Source organism: Amblyomma maculatum, chromosome 5, assembly GCF_055883805.1.
Source record: "Amblyomma maculatum isolate TAMU_Amacu chromosome 5, ASM5588380v1, whole genome shotgun sequence".
In the NCBI taxonomy this organism is placed as follows: Eukaryota; Metazoa; Arthropoda; class Arachnida; order Ixodida; family Ixodidae; genus Amblyomma; species Amblyomma maculatum.
In genome coordinates this window covers 109,214,228-109,237,308 of record NC_139348.1, presented here as the reverse complement: position 1 = coordinate 109,237,308, position 23,081 = coordinate 109,214,228, and the positions used below count along the sequence as shown (strand labels likewise).

Here is a 23,081-nt window from a genome sequence, read left to right as displayed (position 1 = left end):
GGGATGACTCCCTTAAACTTATAAATGTGTCGTTTTACTTAACCGATGTGGCCAAAACTTGGTTTTTGAACCACGAATCAGCAATTCTGGACTGGGCCACATTCAAAGAAAAGTTACGCCAGATATTTTGCGCTCCTACTGTTCGAACGGAATCCGCCAAGAAGAAGCTGGATTATCGAGTTCAGCGATACATTGATACACAACGAGCAAAAACAAGCAAGTGGGGTTGGGTCCGGCTCCCGTAGCAACCTGGTCAAAGCTGCACCGGACTGTCCATTACGCGCATGCGCGTTTTCTCTCTGATTTCGCGGCTGTGCTACGTTATACGGCGCTTATCGGCTAAGCTGGCGACGCTCGCGCGTTCAGGTCTGAAAATTGGGATGGCGTACGTAACGTTTCGAGCGATTGTTGCCAGGCTCACACACGCTGATAACGCATTGGTGACTATAGATGGACTGTATCGCGGAAGGAAATGTTCCAAGACTTGACTCTCAGTATCTTCAGATATGCGAACGATTACATCTTATTACCCGAAGTTTGACCGGTATGCCAAAATAAAATAAAAGGGACGACGAGGTGGGCGGATGGAGCAGGCTTCAAAAGCGGAAACGTCGAATGGACGATTTTATCTTATCTTTCGAAGCTTCATATAGAGCGCATATAAGAATGGCAATGGAAGTAAGGCCCACGCCCAGCTGACGTGCATTACCGTTTGTGCTCGGGATTGTGCTCGCGATTATGATTCTTAGTGGCAGCTTCTTATAGCACACGTCGGGATCGAACGGATTCTACGCCTTTTGGTTGTAGGTATACTGATCTGTCGTCAAGCCATCCTTATTGTCAGAACTGAAAGACCAGGAGACCTTTATGGGAGCCATCATGGATCTTTTGTACGGCACTTTAGATTTCTACAATGGTGCAGTCATCGCGAAGAGCCTCATCGGAAAAGACGACACGAGAGCGGCGGCCAATGCACCAGACCGTCCACCATCGGCTCAACGGCCCCCTTCCCGATCCAGGAACCGTAAAATCCCTTCAGTGCTAATGCGTCCCATTATTACCTGTGGCGTTAATTTCATTCTTTTTATTGTGAGCGTCTTCGCCTTCGACTGCGTGCTGCTGCCCAGCCTTCGGGCTCTGACATGCTGGCTGCTAGGCGACTACCTCAGCTCTGGTATGCATAGCTTATGGACGTGGTTGCAGCCCTTACTAGACTTCGCCTTTCAAGCGCTATGGGAACTGCCAATGTCTCTGATTATCAAGCTGCAGATGAACCTATTATTCCAAGACTTCGCCAACGTCATGTTCGACCACATTACGGGTGGTCATGCGAGGTCTGTGCCCAGACTAAGCAGTTGGCTTGCTCATCGCATCTTCAGCTTCCTGGTGGAGACGTCATTCCTGGTGCAGGCCCATATCTTTGGATTGGTCCCTGCTGGTTACGTGTCCAATATCGTGTTCCTGGTCCACCTCAGCCTCCTCTACTCCCTTAACGCATTTGACTACAAATGGCGCAGCCTTGGTTGTGACCCTGAACGAAGACTCAGGTTCATCGAGGACCACTGGCTGTACTTTGTGGGCTTCGGAATGCCGCTAGCCTTCTTGACGTGGTTGCCACCCCCATTCCTTTTTAGGGTTGCCGTCTTCGCATCCTGTTTTCCCATCCTCATCGTGGGTGCCCACGCGACCAGAGGCCCCAACAAACCTTCTTGGTAAGGGTACACCTCTGGCAAAAGAACCAGCATTCTGCATGCTCTGCGCGGTAAAATTCTATTTTAATTGTATTGGGGGTTCCAGATTAAGCCTATCTTTCACTGTCGGCTTCAAATAAAATGCGAACAGCAGAGCACTTGATAACGGTATAGTTTGCCTGCAAGAAAACGCAAGCCAGAAAGCGGATGTCAAAGAAAACGCAAGCAAAACTGTCAAACCGGATGAACACATCTATCTGATAACTGTGCGAACGTGCTTTTGGTACCGTGCCTAATACTCTGCACTTCGGTCACTTGCTCCGCTGTTCACATATCATTTCAAGCCGACAGTGCGCAGAGGGGTGCGTCCTGCAAGGACTTGGTACTGCAAAGAAAAAGCTGAAATGAGGCGAACTGTAATTGTTGTTTGCATTAACACGCTGTACCTGCTGCAAGACTGCACCCCATTGATCCTCATGCAATTGTATATTTATTGTGGTCATGTTGCCCTCCATCGAGCAGCCAGCCGTATAGTGAGTAGTAAAAATGAGCACTATAGTAACAGATAACCGCACCGGTTTAATAGCAACGTGCTGCGCTGCAATAGTGGTGGATAACAGGAGTGTCGTTCCCGCTCCTTAGCCGAACCGAAGTTCAAGATCAGGCATCACCTGCGAATCAGTATTCTTTCTTTTGATGCGATAGCTTCACTACGCGTTTCATGTGCATCCCAAGCCGCTACTGCTTATGTGCCGTAACCATAGCAACCAGCTGCGCCGTTCCAGTGGTGTTCCGCTGCTACACTCGCTGCAGTAATGTGAACTAGAATAACTGCAGAGAGGAGGAGCAGGGTAGGGCATCCCAGCAGATCAACCCCCAGATACGCGTGCCGCTCGGAGAGAAGGGTAATTTCCGCACTGCGCATGGGCGCGGTGCCGCGGAGAGCTGACCGAGTGGAGCAGGCATCGCATCGTCTGCCGGCATCGCATGCGCAAGGCGAGAAAGTGGATTCTGCTTATTATTATTAAACCACCGGTGAACCTTGATGCGTTCTATGGAACGCTCGTTGCGTTCAATGCGACGCTCGGTCACCCGCAGCCACAGCTTCTGCTTCACATTCGGTTCCGCAGTGTTGAACCCCTCTAATTTTCATGCAAGGCCTCCTTACAGAAGAAAAAAGTATTAATGAGATCGCTTTCACAATGACAGCGCAAAAAGGGCGCGATGAGCGTATCCGTGTAAAATCGATCAACGATCGAGGCAGCACTTTGGTACCTCGAGTTTTGAAAGCGGCGCGTTTAACAAAAGCTTCAGCCGACCTACCCCTACCTAAAATATCGGAATGACTGGCAGGTAGTGCAGCTGTAAAGTGTTCGCGAAGAGCTGAGCCGCGGTACGCTGGTGGGCGTTCATACGCTCGTCAGAGCCGAACAATGATCTTGCTTGTGCCTGACTCCTGATTGTCCAGCCAGATAATGACGTAACAGTCAACGTATCTTAGCGTGGGTCAATCAGACAGGGTCTCACTTGTATCATCTTAAACCCAGTGTAACTTTAGCGCTAAAATCCTTCTTCACGCGGTGGAGCTTATCCAAGAATCAATTGTAGTTTGCATATGCCGAGTTTGGACGAAAAAAAAACGGTCGGAGCAGCGCGCATTCAAACCCTCGAATTCCTCGTGGGAAGCTGGTACAGAACGTCGTAACTATTTCCGAGCTTTCTTTTTTTCTGACATGGTATTTATTATAACCCTTTCTGTACGTAACTATCTCCGAGCAGCCGGCCGCCACTCGTGCGGACTGCTCTCGCGCTGTGCATTGTAGTACGTTGTCATCTCTATCAGCTTCCATCTGTGGCCAAATCATTCGCCCTTTCTACTCGGTTTAAGCATGCTACAACTGTATAGGGAATACGCAGCTATTTCACAGTGGCGGCCACTTGTGGTGCATGAAGTACGGCGAAAGGTTGCAGGCATATTTAATAAACTTAACGTTGTATATTTTAGCTTCGCACTGTTGAAGCTGTGCTCTGCATCACCAAATGGAGCCCGAGACGTCACTTGAGTATCTCCTGTACTATTCTTTTTACCCATCACTGTACCTCTCGCCCTTTTCGCCAGCTTTGCTCGATGCTACTTACCAGACGTCCCTTGCCCGCTTACTTGACGTGACTGCCTTCATAAACCTGGGACTAGACGTACGTTTCGCATCTGGTCAGCGAGACTGAACAGTACTAAACAGTGCAGTTGACAGTGGTGACCATGCATTTCATGAAAAGTAGCCGTCAAAGGGAGAAGTATAAGCGTCGGAATTATTCTATGTGGTCGAGAGCTTGCAATCATCGAGCTTTCATTTTTTTTCGTCCCGTCATTCTTCTCCGCAGTGCAAGACGGCTGGATGCACTGACTGTCTTACCGTATCCCCGCAGTATTTAATCGACTCCCCAGGATTAGGCTTTACGCGCTTGATGAGACACGACGCAGCCTTAAGTATTCCATGATAATGTAATACGCATAGTTACAACGGCGCAAGTTGTAGCCGCTGGCGATGAACGGATCGGGCAAACACTAATTTTGAATTCCAATAGCAGATCCGGAGCAGGTTTTTCTGCTCTGGCCAGACAGAACGGGAGCACAAGTTGTCTGTTCCAATGGCAGATCGGGATCTCGCGTCGATCTCGGATCATTCCGCGGAGTGACGATATTTGCTGTGCCGAAATCGGCAGGTTTGGCCGGATACCAGATTGATGTTGTACCCGCTTCCGTTTCACGTCACGACTGGTGCGCGTTTGGATGGTACGCCATCGCTCCTGTCGCCTGGCGTTCTTTGGCGCGCGTTCAAGTGTAGGATTGGAGGTGGCAGGAACGCTAGACAAGATGAGACCTCAGGCTCCTGGGATAATCCGGTTGATGATGATACGGTCGCTTCTAGCACCGCCTCAAGAGTTTTTCTTGCACAAAGTGCTCCCGCGGCAGCGAACACGTTCCAATGGCAAATATGGAGGAAGGGATTTAAGCTCGAGCGAGGCGCTCCGTTGGTGCTCCGGCCGAGCGCTCGCGATCTGCCATTGGAATACAACATTAGATTTTCAATGCTCTTTGCCCCCCACCAGCGTTTGAGCTCACTCGACTGCGCGATTATCAGTAGCAGCGCCGCTATACATAGCCACCCTCCTCCTAGAGCCATGATATTAGGAACGTTTTCAGGGTGAGGGTGAGAAAGCGGAAGGGGAGCTGGGAAGCGAGCTGAGTAGTTCTTGAGAATACTAGAGAAAACGACATACGACGGCGGGTGACACGGCCGTGACGTCATAGCGCAGTAGCATAGGTACAGACGGACCTTAATTAAGATGGTGCTTCGCATGAGCTGCCGCTCTGCTTCTATGGGGGAAGCACGGTAGCTGCATTCGGCTGGTCAGTCTGAGGAGCGGACCAATGATCTGATGCTGCTGCTCTAGCCGATCACTGGCCTGTGCTTATCTTGCGCGAACTTTTGAGTTCATACATTTTAGCCATCTCTTCGGCTGATCAATTATCGATAGCAGCGCCGTTGCAAGTGAAAGCGATCCACGCGGTAGCGGTGCTGGTGCGTCAAGTCTCCGATTATGCACTTCACACTTGGACTGTTCACGGCTGATCACCGTGTCCGTTTTTCTTGCAGTTTCCCTCTGAGGCTGTTTACTCCGGCCATCAAGATCTCCGATGCCGTCCTCCGGTGGCTGACGACAGGGCGCTTCACTTGATTCTATCGGACGTCTTGTCATAAGCATGATTTTTTAACCAATAAAGAGTTTTAAATCATTTATCTGGTGGCTGATGTCTTTGCAAGCTAGCCCGTGCCGGGCGATAGAGCAAGAGCTGTCCATCGCCGGAGAATTTATAAGGCCCTTATCGTCACTACACGAACAGTCGCTCAGATAAGAATGAACAGTGTATATGCTTCGAGCGTCGCTTGGTATTTAATCTCTTTTTAACACATTAAGCACCGCTCTTATGCCTCTGCTTGAACTTGTGGCCATGTATACTTTAAGTTGTGAAAAGCTGCAAACAAACGATGCAGAGTGTTGCGGTGGCTCAGTGGTTATGGGAATCGACTGTTGAACCAATAGCAAGGAACGCTAGATCACATCCCGGGTGCGGCGACTGACGTTCGATGGAAGCCAGGGAAAAAGCAAGGCGCCCGTGTACCGCGCTCCGTGAACGTTAAGAACCCGTGGTCGAAATTTCCGCAGCAACCCACTCCGGCGATTCTCATATTCGTTTTGGGACGTTAAACCCCATGAACCAAATAGTACAAAAAGAAAACAAATACGCGCACTCATTGTTCAGTGTAGCTAGATCCCTAGTGAAAAAACCCTATGATTCCCAATAACCTCATACAGACTTCTCATAGTAAACTCATATTAATCTCATATCATCTCATACAAATATCATTCGACATATGAGATATATATCATATTGTATGAGATTTGCGTGAGTTTGGTATGAGTTTTGTATGAGATATTTGTATGAGGTTATTGTGACTCATACGGTTTTTTCGCTAGGGATGGCCGCAGCAGCAGACCGCTGAGTTCCACCGAGTGACTAGCTTTGTGAACATTTGCCTATGTTCACAAATTTTAGCTGTGATAGTTACGCTTGTTCTTAAGTACTGGAAATGGTCGAGTGGGCAACGTGGAGAACTGTTGCAACCAATTTTTTTTTACCGAAGCTACACCTAACGCCATAAACCTAAAACAAGATGAGACCGCCAGGCTTTACGGTGTTGTCGAAGACCGTGAAGCTAATTTCTCTTTTTGTTATTTAACACCTTCCATAACACTGCAAGCGTATCAGTTATAATGCTAATGTTTCTAGATTCGTATACACCTCCAGTGATTTGTGTTCTGGTTGCCTACTCGCCAAAATCAGCAGTTTTCCACAAAACGCCATAAACGCATGCGGGTCGATTACGCCTCCGTGGCGAAAGGAGTCAAATTTCACACCTTTTCAACAGCACTTCCTTGAGTCCAGACAACCACTGGGAACATTTTAAAGGAGTTTGTTCGGCCTTGCTCCCTCTTGTATGGAGCAAATGTTGTTCTTGCATTTTTTTTAGAGTTGTCGCTCAATAACCGCAGAAGCACGAGATGTTTTAGTTAACACGTGCGAGTTATCGTTTGGGCGCACCTCTTATTCTCATACAGGGTTAGTTTATAGATTCCTCTATTTCCCTTTCTCGAAGCCAGTACCCCTATAATACCGTGAAAAGGTTAGCGCTTTGCGTTCAATCGTACTGGGCTTATACGTGAAACGTTCGGTGTTAGACGACCGCTTAAATGTGATTTTGATGGCCCGCCATTGAATCCCTCGTAATACATTCAGCGAGCAAAAAAAAAAAAAAGTTGCAGTATTCAGGAAGAGCAAGAACGGAGCTCTGCCTTGTCATTAAACGCCACCGCCGGGGCAGTTAGTCAAGAAGGTACCGCTGTTGCATGCTCTGCTACCTGGAATAAAGGAAGCTGCAACTGGGAATGTGAAACATATAGGAGTCGTGCTTTGCAAAGCGTGCAAGTTGTATACCATCACCTTGTATACATCCTTCTGTATGCATAAGCTGGAATGTACTGAACGGATATAATAAAATTGAATTGAATTGAATGGTGGGCTTACATGCACATGCAAAACTACTCTATCATTTTCAATAATATCACATTATGCTGCATATATGTTAAATTTATATTGTTCAAGTTTTTGCTGACAGATTAAACTATTAACGTTTATATGTAGCACTGCTAGAATAGTAGAAAAAAAAAGGACCTTTACAACACAAAAATAACGTACGTCTGAAATAAAGATATAACATTGCTGATAATATTTCGATGCTATTAAACTTGCCTGAAATTTGTTATATGAAATGATGTATGACAACGACCTGTTTTGGACCTATTGAAATCAATTTTGGGGCATATGCGCTTTGTTTCCCATGAGGTGTCGTGGCCCTGGCGTTGTTTATTCTTGTAGCGAAAACTATATTCGGTTACCAGTCGAGAATTTCGCCGTGGAAAAACTCTGGAATGTTTGGAATGAGCCGCGGAGAGGAGGAGCAGGTTCGAGGGGCGTGACATCAGAGCTGTGCTGTCGGGTGCAGCCGCGTATTGCCGTTCCCCGAAAACTGCAGCGACGGAATTAGTGCCGGGTGCGTCACTGAAAATTAAACACAACCTTACGTTTTGTTCGAGCATGAAGCGCAGTATGAAAACTGAAATCAAATATTAATAAAATAGTTTTATGCATTGAAATACTTATTGTAAAGAGCTTAATACATCGGTGGCGTCCGTCGCGTCATCTTTGCGACATTGAATAAGTTACCTTGGTTTGGTTTGGTTTTGGGGTTTAACGTCCCAAAGCGACTCAAGCTATGACAGACGCCGTAGTGGAGGACTCCGGAAATTTCAACCCCAGGAGGTTCTTTAACGTGCACTGACATCGCACAGCACGCGGGCGATTAGAATTTCGCCTCCATTGAAAAGCGGAGGCGAAAAGCCAGAAAAATCGCCGCGGCGTAAATCCGTTAAAAAGAGCTGAAAGCATGTTAAAAGGCGATTGTTGCTGAGAGCGTCTCTGAACGCAACCTAAAGGTAACATACGCTTACTGAAGACAGGAATTGATTACGGTGAAGGTAATTGTATAGTGTAACCGTTGTTATACCGTCACATCTTGCTGCGTTCGCAGCTGGTTTTGGTGCTGCTAAGAACAAAAAAAAAAAATAACATGGTATTATGCAACCTTAAGGGGAACATACCCCAGGAAATGCGGTCATAATTTATTTGAATGTTAGGAATTAAAAAAAAAATGTACCTATAGGAATCGAATACATGTCTTACAATCAGGGGTGTGGTGTGAATCCATTGCGCCACAGAAGCGACTTTTTTTATTTTCAGCATGGTATTTATTACATGCTTTTAAATTCAGCGTAGAGCTATATACATTATTTACAGAGTAATCAGCCTGTAGGCGAAAAGCTCAATTGAAACATACAACACAACACCACACAACTAGAATACATCATCATCATCATCATCATCAGCCTGATTATACCCACTGCAGTGCGAAGGCCTCTCCCATATTTCTCCACTTAACCCGGTTCTGTGCTAGCTGCATCCACTTGACCCCTGCGAACTTCTTAACCTCATCCGCCCACCTAACTTTCTGCCGCCCCCTGCTACGCTTTCCTTCCCTTAGAATCCAGTTTGTTACCCTCAGCGACCATCGGTTATCCTCTCTTCGCACTACATGTCCTGCCCATGCCCATTTCTTCTTCTTAATTTCCACTAGAATGTCGGTAACGAGTTATTTCTCTGACCCACTCTGCACGCTTTCTATCTCTTAATGTTACCCCTACCATTTTTCGTTCCATAGCCCTCTGGGTTGTCCTCAACTTAAGTAGAACTCTCTTGATTATCCTCCATGTTTCAGCCCCATAGGTGAGTACAGGCAAGATGCAACCCAGAATACGACTTAGCACAACTTCACTAAAACGGTGGCAAGGAAAGACAACACATCAACAATGGCAGCCAGTCCGGTTGATAGTCACTATCTTCGTAAGCGTCTCTGGCCGAAATGAGTAGCGGGGGAGTCTAGAGGCTCAGCATTCCTATCCAACATACGCGTTTTCCACAGGCTGTGCAGTCCAAGGAGGAAAATCATGTCAAAGGGTTCGTGGTCATGTTCGGTTGTTATCAAGTAATTCACACTGTAGGAATTCAAAATAAAGTCTTTCTTCAATGTTATTTGCAGAACGTCCCAAAATAATATTGCATCTTTGCAGGCAATAAAACAGTGTTCGATGGTTTCAGGTGTATCACATAACCGACAATTAACAGAAGAAACGAAAATATATATATATTTTTTTTTTTCTGAAGCCACACTTTACAAGGCAAAACCGATCGGCCCTTATTATTTGGTTTTATGATTGCGCCACAGAAGCGACGGGTAGTGCGGTTACGGTGGTGCGGTCTTTAAATGCGCTCTTATTCGTTTTGACTCAACGCACTAAAGATGACGCGCACTTCAATGTATAAAAAAAAATCATAGCTTTATTGACTTCCTTCTTGTTGTGTTTTATTTTTTAGTGACGCCACCCGGCACTTCGGTTGTTGCAGTTTTCAGGGAATAGCAATACGCGCCGCGCGTGCCGTCAAGCGGATGCCACGTGCTAGCTATGTGAGTAACTGCGCATGCGCAACTGCGTGTATAAACTGAGGCGAGACATGGCGGCCGCAGCACAGTCGTTTCGCACAGAGAAGAGTTAGGCCGCTGCTCAGCTGCGGTATCGACAGGAGAGGCTCAATTCCTCTGGTCCAGTAGCTTTCGCCCGGCAATTGGCCATTCAGCAGAGAAAGAATGAATACCGAATGGCCAAGCGAGCAGTAGAGACGCCTGAACAGAGAAGAACATCTCGCCAAACGGAGACGCCAGGATGCAGAGCGTAGCAGGCGGCGCAAAGCAGCTAAGATGGAGCCTTCGGAAGATCAATGGGAACCGACGACGACGACAGAACAAGATGTAAAGGCCTGTCGTGTATTTGTTTCTGATTTCAGTCTCTTGAACCTAATAAGAAAGACGGAGTCTGCATCTATGTGATACAAGGTGTCACTGCTGTCAGATATCTGCCTCCGATCGCAGTGAACAATGGAAAAGCCTGCTTTGTTAGGCTTGCGGAAAGCGGCATTGTCATACAAGGAGTTTACGTGACGCCGACATATCTGTCGAACGTACGATTAATGTGGCTTCCACCTGTGTGCCAGCTTATGGCACGGTTTCAGAGTTGTGGGTGACTTTGAGGGACTTAACAGGGCGGAGAACTCGTTTAGTCATCATAAGAAACAGAAATTCGACTTTAATTTGGCATCAGATCCTAACTTCCCAACCACACAGTGGACGACTGCCATCGATCTCATATATCAAAGAGAATCTGTACATTCAGAATTCGGCATATATTAAATCGAAACGGCCGCTTGTTACTATAGTGATAACCGGGCCGTCTTCCTTTCTGTGCGTGAAATAAAAAAATGATGTGTGACGACCAATGTATTTTCATTAGTAATCAGTATAATCTCAACAATGGTAGAAAACATGCTTAAACCAGAGGAAAATAGCTCTTGCTACGTGTATCCTGGCATCGCCAAGCTAAGCCACTGCCATTTTTTTTTTATCCTACTTTACTGGATATTTATACTTGTGTCAGGGCGATAATGCTAGCGCAGCATGGCGCGGCAACTCACTGCACCACGCTTTGTGTTTACAGATGCCAACTCGAAAGACAGACCGACAGTTTGGTTAAAGAGCTCCTGGTGTAAAAATATTTCTCTAGTGAGATAACAAAAATTTCGAGAGCACTGCAGAACCTGCACTGGAGAAATGCGAGAACCTAAGCGAGAGTTCTTGCTAGCAAGGCATGGGGCTCGTGCCGCACAGATGAAATTTCCTTTCATTGGCGCGCGTTTGTTGCAGTGCTATATATAATTATATTTGGTTTATATATAGACCAACACCGTGTTTACAAACAAAGGGGGCGATCGCGGCGCGGCAGCCCACTGGGGGTGAAAAGTAGGGTTAGCACCCTTCGGAATACATGGAACCGAAAGATTTCAAAGCAGTTTTCTCTTTTCACGGGGCATCTGCGATGTCGTTATTCAACACAGAGCAACCATGAACATCATAGAACAGATCGTTAAAATATGAAATCTCATTAGCGAGGCGAAGTATTTTTAAAACACCACGAAACGTATGGGGGTGCGAGTTGGGAGGGCGACCCATGGAAACACATGTAATAACAACTTACCGCAACATTTTTCTCGTTTCGCAGAGCACCAGAAGTGGTGGCCGGTCGTTAAACGTTGGCCAGCGCTTTGACGAAGTGCGTGACAAAGTATGCTGCGTCATTGCGGAGGCACTCCACTCTTACAACTACTAAAAAAAATCTATGCTGTGAATCCGGACACTCCCAAAAGGCTGATGCGAATCGCGCAGCTTTGTTTACAGTCTGCTGTGCTGCCGCATGGATTAAATTAGCTTGGTAATACTGTTGCTCAAATGATACATCCGAGACAAAATTACGTTTAAAAAAACAAATGTCAAACGCCATACGACAGTATGGACCGAACGTGAATCGCGCATTGCAGCAGACGACGCCGCAGCAGGCAATACGCCGCCTCCAGCTCCGGAGCGTCTGCTAGCGACGGCGCCGGTGGTGCATGGTCGCCTGCAACTGTGCGCGGTCAGTTTATCGTGTTGTGAACAGCCCCGTAGATCGTCAGACTTGCAGTACTTGCAGGGGAATGTGTTGTGCGCTGCAGCAGTGTCGGACTGTGTGAAAAGCTTGTCGGTATCGGCTAAACAACGCTACAATGAAAAGCTGTACATTGGCGGCGTTGTGCACCCGGACCCATTTGCCAGCCTGAAACGCATTAGGAAGTCCTCTGAACTGACGCGGGCGCTCTGCCACCATCGAGCATAGCAAGCATTGTAGTGTATTTGTAGAGAGTAGCTTCACTGCAAAGATCGTCCAGACATACAAGTCCCTGGACGCCTAAAATTATATTGAATCAGTTGGGTGCGCGCAAGGTCATCAACGGGCATATATGCTAGTTAGCTATTTTTTCGTTTACTTTCTTTTTCCCCATAGTATCTCGTTGGTTCTCATATATCGTTCTGCGCTTTCTGTGCGGCTTCCTGGTCTTTATTTATTTTATTTTTTTCCGTACGGTGCAGGCCATCCAGCGCGTGCATGGACGTCGGAATATAAAGCCTCCTCAAAATATTTACTTATGACTTACTCACCACATTATTGTATCGCGACTCAACTACATGTGCACTCATTTTATTACCGCGTCTACTTAGCCACGATCGATGTTTGCAGAACGGAATGACTTCGTGCCCGTTATTTTGCGTTTTATTCGTCTCAGTTTATAAGATGAACTGTGTCGACGGCATCATTACTCGGCACATGCCTTCCGCCATGCAACATGATGTCGGGGCGTGACCTACTGGAAGCGCCGCGCGGCACGGGATGGTTGGGCGCCAGAGCATACCCCCTGGTTAGGCACCCTAACCTGGTTTCAGCTAATACAATTTTCAGAGAGTGTGTAAGGTCAATGTAGCGTGTTCTTATTTCCGATTCCCGTGAAAATATCAACAAGATTCCACTGCACATATTTTGCCGGCAACTGCCGCAGTGCTTTAAATCACTACGCGTATAATTAAAAATGTTTTGCTTGATAGCTTTGTCACTTGTTCGAGAAAACCACAGTTTCTAAATATATATTACAGGTTATTGGGTTTTCCCTGAAGAGTGTGCTTCTGGGTAGTAACATTTATTAAAATAATAGGTAGCGTGTAACCCCGTTATTCTGCAGCCGCTACGCGCCGAACGGCGAACGTAGCATGGATGGATAGATGGAATATAGGAGGGTCCCCTTTGAAACGGGGTGGTAGCAGTAGCTATCATGCTCATTTTTCTCCCTATATCTTAACTATTGATTTAGATTGGTTAACTAAACCATCATTCTATTTATTATTTTTTGTTTCTACATTACCAACTTTATGTCACTTCTCTGCTGTACGTTGTACAGCAGAGAAGTGTTGTATCGTTGTATCGCATAATGGGCCCGGCGCCGGTCGACACACTAGCCTTTCTCGTAGCCTACGGCGTCTCCGCAGTCGCGCCAAAACAAGCATGCGCGGTGGCGACGCCGACGCGTGTAGCTGTGTGGTCCGTGGAGCCGTGAATTTTATGCAGCAGGCAGTGGTTCGTGCTGTTAATAGTCATGGGCGATATATTTTGTCTCATCATCCTGGAAAGCGGCAGCAGACGGAAACTCAAGCTTCAAACTGGCACTTACAACGAGCTGCTAGGTAGCCTTGCCGGTATCGTCGAAGTCGACTCCAATAACACCCTGGTAGAACGATGCTTTTGTAAACCCCTTTTATCGTTGTATGTGTGCCCGTGGTGTTCGTTCGTCACGGAGCGTCCGCATGGCTCGGTGTTTTTTTGCGTACTCGAAATTCGCTAATAAAACCGACGGTTCTAATTTTTCCGAACGCGCTGCTTCGGTCAAACCTGAGCCTGTCGATGTATGCGTATGTGCAGTATGTGTGCGTGTTGTATGTGTTGCTACGGGCAAAAAGAAAAAAAAGGACATTTTCTTTTTGAAATGAGGAGTTCGCGCTGTCAGGCTACTCGGTGAACTGCGGTCGATTACACAACGTACTACGTACGTTATGGAGTGGTGTAGGTTGATCGTTTATAGTTCTTGGTGTCCTCTGGGAAAGGGAAAATAAAAGGCCCAGCATTTCTGTAGGATTCCGACTTGTTGAAGACATGCTTTCTAACCTACAATCCAAATGTTACTCTCTGGCGGACGGAGGTTACGGGAGTTGTGAGGGAGTAGCTCCTTTGCGCAGCAAACACCAGTGTTTACCCTGGCGGAATTTGTAAATGTGGGCACTCTAGAAACATGAATCTTATGCCTCCTGTGTTGCATGTTGTACTGTGCAGACGTGCTGTTTAGAAATTGTGTTCATTCTGCAACAGGTTCAGATATTTGACACTGACTTGGATGACTTTGTGGACCTTCTGCCTGGTGACATAGTGCCAAACAAGGCAAAGTTACGCGTCATTCAGAAAGCTGCCTCAGCTTTGTGCACTCCAGTTCAGAAGGCAGTCAGTCCACCCTCTCAGTCTACGTAAGTAATAATGTGCCACAGATTGTCTCTGCATGCTTCTTTTTTTTATCAGGAGGATGTCGCATTATCAGATGAGGTTAGTGCATGTGTGTTGAGTTGACAAAACTAAAAATTTATTTGCTATATTTGTACAGGAGTCCCCACAGCCTGTGTTGCTTTGTGATGCTGCTACTCCTATAGACATGTTTTTTTCAGCGCGTGCATATGAATAAAGTGCGCTTCTGCAGTTGCACTTATGTGAGGCTGTGTCATGGCTGGTGGGAAAATCGTGTCACTTGTTCAGTATTTCCATAATTTAATGTATGTTAAACATTTTCATTGGCACTTTTCCTGTTGTAAGTAGCACTTCCTTTACCATTTGGTTTATGTGGGGTGTTTAGAACCATTTCACCAATTTTATTCATAGGCCAACCAATCATTTTATTTTTGTATTATACATCCATACAATTACCATATCAACTAAACAGAGTTTAACCTTACCCAACCTGTCAATCCGGAAAAACTTTCCAATATGTGTTTGTTTCATAAAACCTACGATCATTCTTTATTGCTATTCGCATGTTGATCATGCCAGCAAGATTGGTTCTGCTGATGCGCAAATTGTGTTGTCACACAATTTTTTATCCCTCATATGTTTGCTAATTGCAACCACTTCCCTTCAGACATTGCACTTGGTCCACTGACTAGTCTTTTTTTTTTTATCAGCTTTCATTTACTAGCATGAAGTTGAGGCAGCATGGCATGAGTGTTTAAAAAAAATACTCTTTGTTCTTTTCACACCCTTAATCATGCATTTTGTGTAAGTAAATCTTGTTTTTGATTTTTTCATGTACACCCATTTTTACACATTCTCCTTGCCTGCTTACATGTGTTTTAACAGACTGCCCTCTGCCTTTAACCTGTTACATTGCTTTCTCATGCTTTTAGCTGGATTCAGCCAGCATCCATTACCCTTCATACTTCTGATATTGGCAAACACATATGCTCAACTCTTCGTCGCAACTCTCATTTCGAATTCCTCAGTGATAGTCATGCAAGGGCTGCCCTTGTGGCCAGGAGTGGATTTACACGCAGCGATGGGGAGAATGGTTTGGAGGGACATGAGTGAAGGTGAATTATATTTACTCGGTGAATTTGTTACTTGATTTCTTGTTTGATTGGAGATTTCCAATTCCTGCTGTTCTCCCCTCTGGTATGCCTCTGCTGGTGGGAAATTAATCACAGAGAAGTATGATTACTCATATGATGTGACACTGTGCACCCTTGCTTCTTGTGCTCTTCAGGTGTGTGCACCATCTGTTAGGAGAGCTTCCATATAAGACTGCCTGTGATTGTACTGCACATGTGGCTGTACAATGATGCAATGATCACTACTCCTAACTAGTCTTGCTGCGAATGATGTTAAAGAGGAACTTCACTGTTACATACTATTGTGAACTAACAAATTAAAGCAGCCAAGAGTTTGACGGAAGCTTGTCTAGTCGAGCTGGTACATTGCGAAAAAGGAAAAAAAAAAGACCTCTTAAAATAATAGAACCATTTTTCTAGCATGCGCCTCATAACCACACCTGAGGGGCGGCCCATACAGTAGCCAGCTGCATCACTCTGTCTCCCCTCTGCACCGCATCATCATATCCTGGCACAATGTGGCGCTTTCACTGCATCAGGTTACAGATAATTCACTTAGACCTTACTTGAAAAACCTGCTCAGTGAGGGAATATAAATATTAGTTTCTGTGGGAGGAAAGAGGAAAACAAACATGGGATTTGATGGGAAAAGGTGTATTTGTAGAAAAATTAACACAGTCGCCAGTTTGTACTGCAAATAAATGTCTGTATTAACACTTTCAAAATTTCAGTGAAAATAAGAAAAGTGCAAACACTGCCTGAGCACTTAAAATATGCTTGTTCGTGCAGTTAGTAACATTTTGCCGGTGGTGTGATTCATGTAATCTGAAGAAGAGGATGAAATGGCACTATGGAAGACGGGATAAGAAAGGGACAAACCCATGTGCTAGCTATCAAATGATTAATTGTTCCTGCAGACTCAATAGCACCGTGCTGGTGTATACCTTCACCAGCAAGTATCCTGACACTAGTTCTAAAATTTTCTGTACTTCATTTAGTCAAGATTTATTTCACAAGTAAAGCTTCCCTTGATATAGAATGTAGAGTGAAAAATTGAGCAGCTTGCCTTTTTTTTTTTCTGAATGGATGAAAGATTATTATTGTCATTGCATGTTTGACTGTACAATGCATACGCAGAATTCAATTTTTAGTGAGAAAGTGGTTGCAAATATTTTTTTGTAGCACAGCATGGGGGGGGGGGGGGGGGGACCGGAGCATCCTTTTTTTCTTTCCTAAAAAAACTCGCACGGCAAACCAATTGCGCTGCCCATCTGAGAACTGGCTCAAAACATCTTCAACATAAATTCACCAGTTGTACAAGAGGTTTAGAATGCTTAGACTCAATGTCTAATCTGCATTTGTGAGCTTCAGTCGTAATAGATGGGAAGTAGGCAGTACAAAAATACAAAAATGGCTTATTTTTGTCTCATATTTCCGCTCAGCAAAGGACTTGGGAAGGTTAGCGTAATACCTGTGCCATTATTGTAAATTTGAGTTTCTTTTTATTCGTTTTCCCCGAGTGCCTTATCACCGTGCATTATACACATATCAAAGCCCTCCTCCCCCTCCTACCGAAATTCAACTATCCACCCCACTCGTAGTTCTCATGGTCTTTTTGCCAGAAGTTTCCCTCCAGCACGACTTCCCGCAAACGTCGAATGAAATAAGAATTTATTCTCTACAATGTTTTCGGCGTCATTTAATGCCGCCTCTTTCAACAGTCTGGTTTGTACTGTGCCCTCACAGGTGACACTGCACGAGTGAACAGATTAAAGGATACTTAAGATTAACCTTGCATTAAGCATGTCATCAGTGCCTACCAGAGAGGGCATGATGAAAAGCTGGCTTTATGCATCTCTAAATTGTATCCAAGGCTAAGAGGACCCACAAAAAAGCTATCATGTGTCGTGCTATGACATTCACATGCGAATGCCATTCTGCTTTCACTCAGGGGCTTCCCAAACAGCAAAGTTGATGTTGCTTTGATGTGCATTTTATTTTTTTGTGATTATGCAATATATTCTCATTGCAATATTGGTGAATGGTTTTTCTCTCTACCTTTTCAGACTCCATATTGTCAGTACCTCTTCTGTGGCAGTCTCTCAGCCTATTGAGCAAAAACGCTTGCAGCCTAGCATCCTCCCATCCAGGTGAACCATTGTAATGCCTATAGCTAAGTATCTACATACCTATTCACACATGTTACAATCTAGGTACAGGCTATGTAAGGTTTTGGGGCACTTGTTAGCTAGTTCCTTTCTTTTCTTCTTCTGTTTCATGGGTAATGTGAAAGTGTTCCTGAAAAGTAGCAAGAAATAATGACCAAGACGTTATCAAAGTGTGCCTTTTGTGAGTGCATTAAAGGCAATAACTAACCCTCAAAGCATGACAGCAGAAACTCTTCATGACTGTACTGCAGCATGAACAATTTTTATTTTGCTAAGAGCTTAAAATGGTGGCTGAGTACGTGCCCAATGTTTTTGCCTTCCATGGTGTTCAGAAATTAGATTAATTGCTCATTGTAATTATTTCTTAACTGTATTTTTGTAAATGAATCAAATTATTTGCACTTCTGCAATATAGAGAGCATTCAGTTAAATGCCAGAAGGCTGTGAAATTTTTCTAGCACCTTCATTGCGGGGTTGCTTTTGTGTTGTTCAGTCTGACATCACTTGAAATATGAAAGGAGGGCTCATATCTGAGTATTATGTAATAATAGTATTTGCGGTTAATGCGAGCTGCAGTGCAATGCTGGTAGATGCTGTGTTTGTTCACTATGTATAGTGTTTGTGCTGTATTTAAAACATTATACTTTAAACATCATAGTAGGCTTTCTAAAGAGCCTGATTACTCAGGTGTCAAAAAGTTTGTTATGAATTCCACTGATCAATCTGGGTGGAATGCTGAATTTACATTAGTGCAGCCAATTCCGGCGCTTAGTTACCTAACCCTGATCAAACTTCAAAAACGCCACGCATGCTTCATTGGAGAGACTGTCGAAAAGTTGCAGTTCATAATCTGGATTCAAATTGGACCAGATATTTTGCGCCATGGGGTCCCTGCCTTCTCCGAGAGTGCGTTGTGATGAAAAATGCAGCTGTGTCCTGGGAACAGTTCCTCAGGTGCTTTGCATTTTTCTGGGACTTGCGGTGAACAAAAAAAGACCCAGTCCTGAAAATAATATATGCACATGTACTTATGTATGCACAGTTCTTGATCTAAATACTTGTCCTGTGGTGCATCAGTGTAGCTAGCGATTTTCTACCATCCTCGAGGAGGTTCAGGAATTTTTTTGATGTGCCACTGCAGACAACTGCATACAGTTATCTTCCCTGAATAAAAATTTATTCTCTAGCACTTTCTGGGTATCTCTATGTTTTTCCACTTGGATGGTCACTTAGGGTAACAAACTGGATTCGAAGGTAAGGAAAGCGTAGCAGGGGCCGCCGAAAGTTAGGTGGGCAGATGTGGTTAAGAAGTTCGCAGAGGTCAAGTGGATGCAGCTAGCACAGGACCGGGTTAATTAGAGGAATATGGAAGAGGCCTTCGCCCTGCAGTGGGTATAGTTAGGCTGGTGAGGATGATGATGACGTTAGTCCAGCAGCAGGAGATGCATTTATCACCAGGAAAATTGGATTTAAAATTCTCCTCACTAGTACACTACAACTCTTGGCACCCTTTGCCAAATGGGACAGATTGGTGTCATTGTGAGATAAATGTCACAAAAATTCAGTGCACTTTACTTGTGGAATACCCTTTACAAACTGACCAGAGCATGCATGGTTATTTGCTCTTATGACACCATATTGGCAGAGTACACAAGTGTGAATTTCATGTACATCTTAAATCATGTTGAAAACGGGTAAACTTGACATGGACATTTCAGGAATAGCATTGTTGGAGTTGCTGTGAAATTTATCTCTGTTTGGTTGATCAAGAAATACCACTACAGAGGTAGTTGCCCAAAGACAAAAAGCAAAACACTCTGACACGGTATCCAGGTTGACCATCAAAACACGCATTCCTCTCTGCAAAGCAAGAAAAGTTCTTCCAAGGTCTCCTGATTGATCAGTGTCATATGTGCCATCGGCAGTATAGTAACGGAGCATATCAAGAGTATAAATGGGCAAACACTATTTTCCATGCCTGCAGCACCTCAAGCTTGGCCTTTCTGGCGAACACATCCAATGGCGAAGCTTCACCAGATGCACCTGATTCAGCATGCCAGGCGCTCATTGACTGTGCCGAAGAATCTTCCCAGCAGATGTGAGCACTCGCTTCAGTGCCATGTTGGCCTCGGGGATCTTTTCGTTTAAATCGCTGGTACCAATATTTTGCGTTGATATTCTGGAGTGTTGTGAACAATACAAGTTCAGGCTGACCTGCATCAGTTATCACTCTCTAAAGACCTACTCACTGAAAATGATTTGCTATAAGCTAGAAAAGGCCAAAACTTGAATTCAGAAACTGCCGTTTGTGGCTGTTCTTGATTAGCACAAGGCCTGATAGAGATGAACTCTTTGTGGACCGTGAAGAAACAGGCAATCCAGAGGAGTCTTGGAAAAAACCTTTTTATAAGTGCGGTATTTAAAACAGCTCTGGCATACACTTAAATAACATTTGCTTAATTAAACGAGATGCATAATATAAAGAATTTCAGTACAAACTTTAGAAAAAAAATGTTTAGGAAGCATTGAAAAAATATTAATGCAAAAATAAGAAATGGTGATGAAAAAAAAAATCAGAATACATTGAAAAGGTGGTACAGTGCCTCATTGTTTACTATTGCAAGTATGGTTTGCGTAAAAGTAAGTTTCTTACCGTTAACTGTGAAATAAAACAAGCGAATTTGAAGTACCGTGTATAATATTTTTTATGAAGTGAAATATTTTACACAATTCTGCCATAATGCAGCGATCTAACGGGCCTTTCAAGTATGTGCAGATTTTTTTTGCTTTTTACTTTATACACGAAGCAAAAAGATTGCGCTACGAATGTGCTTAAAAACATCCAAAAGTAAACAAAACCGTTACTATCAAAATAAAAACTGCAATAAAAGTAACTTCGGAATATATAAATATATGCTACACTGTCTGTTGTATTATGTAGTTGCAAAAAAACTGGCACGCCTGTCTGGAGGTTTCATTTTTTATTGCTGTTCAGAATTAGTGGTCACCGCTAACTTGCCAAAGGCGTTGTTGCGAGTGTGATGTACCATTTTTTTTAACTGCGCTAACAAAATTCAGTGAAGCCCAATAACAAGGTTATATGCCGAAGTCAATATTGAGGGCATGCCGTTCCCTCAAGAACATCGCTAAATTGCTAAAAAAAAAAGCATTTGTTTCCAGCCTGGTCTTCCTCTGCTTACAGCACAGCTTACAGTTTTTGTGTTCTCAAATTTTTTGTGATTTATGGCTGGCATATCTTGTGGCATGTTTCGTAGACAGTTGCAGAGTGTGATCTAGTTTGCCATTAAAATTGAAAATCTGCTCTGAGAGCAGTTTTTTTGAAATCAAAGTGTTCGAACTCCACTCTACGAGGCTGAAAGAGCTTTGGAGAAGCTACTTCAATATGTCAGAGCTTTCCTTGGGGCTGAAACCATAGTGAACGGAAATAAAAGCAAATTAAAATTGAAAGTGTGTTTATCTTTGGCCCACTGATTGAAGTTCCAGGCTGATGTTTGAGTGATTCATCGTCTGAGCTGATGTCAGAGCTCGTGAAGTTGTCTCCGAACTCTTCGCTGCTGCTGTGATCTGAAGGACCTGCAGTAGAAACACTGGAATTGTGCAATAGGCACCAAATTCATAGTGTGTCCTGATGCATGCTCTGCCATTTTTGTTGATGTTTTAAAGAGCACTGCATTCCGAATAATTATTCTACGTTGCCACCTGCCAAAAAGAAGTGAACCACTGGTGCTACAGTTGTCATACTGTCTGCCTAGATAGGGCTATACGTTCTAACACGCGGGAATTTGCAATAGGCAGCGCATCAACTTTGTTCATGCATATGAATGATGGTCTTGGGGGCCGGTCCTGAAAGCGGTAGGGCTGGACAAACAAAGGGAAACTGAACAAGGGTTGAAGGGTACCCTCAGTCTGCTAGCCAGCCTTTCGACAAGTCCACTTGTTGAAGCATTGGCTAGTGGACTGGGGCTCCTTCTGAACCATTGTTTGGTTTCCTGTGACTTTGTGTAGCTTTTTTCTTCACTTCTTTCTACTCTGGATCACCTACCATTCTTGTAACAATTTTTGCAACTGTTAATAAGCAGTTAGCAGCTTGCTTTATGCTTAACCACATTTTTTTTTTTACCAGTGGAGACCGTCTGCAAGAGGGTGAAAGTGCCGACATGGTGGCTGCAGATGCTGAACCTATAGAAAATGAAGATGAAGTCATGTAAGTGCCACTATGTATTTGCAGGAGTTGTGCAGTCCACTATTCTCCTTTTTTAGACAGGCGTCATTACTTCACTACTATTGAAATTTTTAAGTCCTTCAAGAGACCTACCAGAGCGCTTCAGTGGCTAAACTGTCTGGTCTCTTGGAGGTGCAGAAATGGCTCCATGCTTGCAACTTGGCAATGCAGTCTGTTGACTTTGGGACTCTTGTTGGGCCTGTCCTTTTTGTGGCAAATGAAGGATCAGTGAACGATGACTCACTCTGACATCAACCAATTTGCAGTTCATCAGGATCCTTGAAAAAATTGTGCGTGATGCGGGAAAGTATGTTTGTATGTGACAACAATACAACTTAAAAAGCAACAGATGTCAATGACAGCCAGTGGCATCCAGGTTGCTGTATTGATGCCCCAACAATGTACATGTCAAAGGCATCAATATTCTGTAAAGCTTCACTGCGCACTCAAGCTTTCATCCGACTCTAGTAGTTCACACACTGACCTGTCCTGTGAAAACATCTCATGCAAACGTGTTATTCCAGATCAGGAAGTGGTTAATCACTAACATCAATGCAAGCACATACAAGGTTGGGCACATGACATCATGTTCGTGTGTAGTGACGCCGGCGTTTTGAGTTTCGCGCAGCCGCTGCATGAGGAGCACTGGAGTTGCACCATAGGAAGTTGTCAACGCCGTAATAACTAGGAATGTCATGTACACATCATGTGAGATGACATCATGGCCACCTGTGCAATCGAACTTCAATATTTTGAATATGGATATTACAGTTTATTGACTATATCGAAATCTTCCTAAACAGTTTAGCAGACATGCAGTCTCTAAGGGAATTTGATAGCGCATGCATCTGTCTTCTGTGCTGTCCCATCTGTTGCATTGTACCTTTCTTATGTTAGTACGATTTCTTATTAGACTTCATTGGCTGCAGAAAGACGCATGCTGAACTCTTCATCGGCTGCCGGTGCCTGCTCGTGAGTGCCGTTGAATTGTGTTGAACGCTGCGAATGCCATTGAAATGGCTCTAAAACTTGATCAAAAGGTCCCTCCCTTCTGTAGTAATGGGTAGCCAGGTTGACCATCCCTTCACTGGCTACTCATTGTTTTCATAATAATAATTGGTTC

At 44.5% G+C, this 23,081-nt stretch overlaps 2 protein-coding genes across 2 annotated transcripts in view; both read left to right on the top strand.

Annotated features, from left to right (window-relative positions):
* Positions 1–381: 381 nt before the first annotated feature.
* Positions 382–5,494, top strand: LOC146189208 (etoposide-induced protein 2.4-like). Its single transcript, XM_084604109.1, has 2 exons — positions 382–1,712; positions 5,351–5,494. The coding sequence occupies exons 1-2, from the start codon at positions 868–870 to the stop codon at positions 5,430–5,432; spliced, it is 927 nt and encodes a 308-aa protein (XP_084460235.1). The 5' UTR covers positions 382–867; the 3' UTR covers positions 5,433–5,494.
* A 7,849-nt stretch (positions 5,495–13,343) lies between these two features.
* LOC146189207 (uncharacterized) overlaps positions 13,344–23,081 on the top strand; it is a 44,396-nt gene continuing 34,658 nt past the window's right edge. Inside the window, exons 1-5 of the mRNA XM_084604108.1 lie at positions 13,344–13,632; positions 14,268–14,419; positions 17,614–17,697; positions 19,700–19,813; positions 21,860–21,940. Of these exons, the coding sequence (XP_084460234.1) occupies positions 13,501–13,632; positions 14,268–14,419; positions 17,614–17,697; positions 19,700–19,813; positions 21,860–21,940 (563 nt within the window). The 5' untranslated portion in view covers positions 13,344–13,500. The remainder of the gene's footprint in view (positions 13,633–14,267; positions 14,420–17,613; positions 17,698–19,699; positions 19,814–21,859; positions 21,941–23,081) is intronic.

Bases quoted from the DNA above. Each gene is read 5' to 3' on its own strand.
- LOC146189208 (XM_084604109.1), top strand. From the start codon at position 868: ATGGGAGCCATCATGGATCTTTTGTACGGCACTTTAGATTTCTACAAT. The intron at 1,713-5,350 runs GTAAGGGTACAC...TTTTTCTTGCAG, and splicing joins GGCCCCAACAAACCTTCTTG to TTTCCCTCTGAGGCTGTTTA.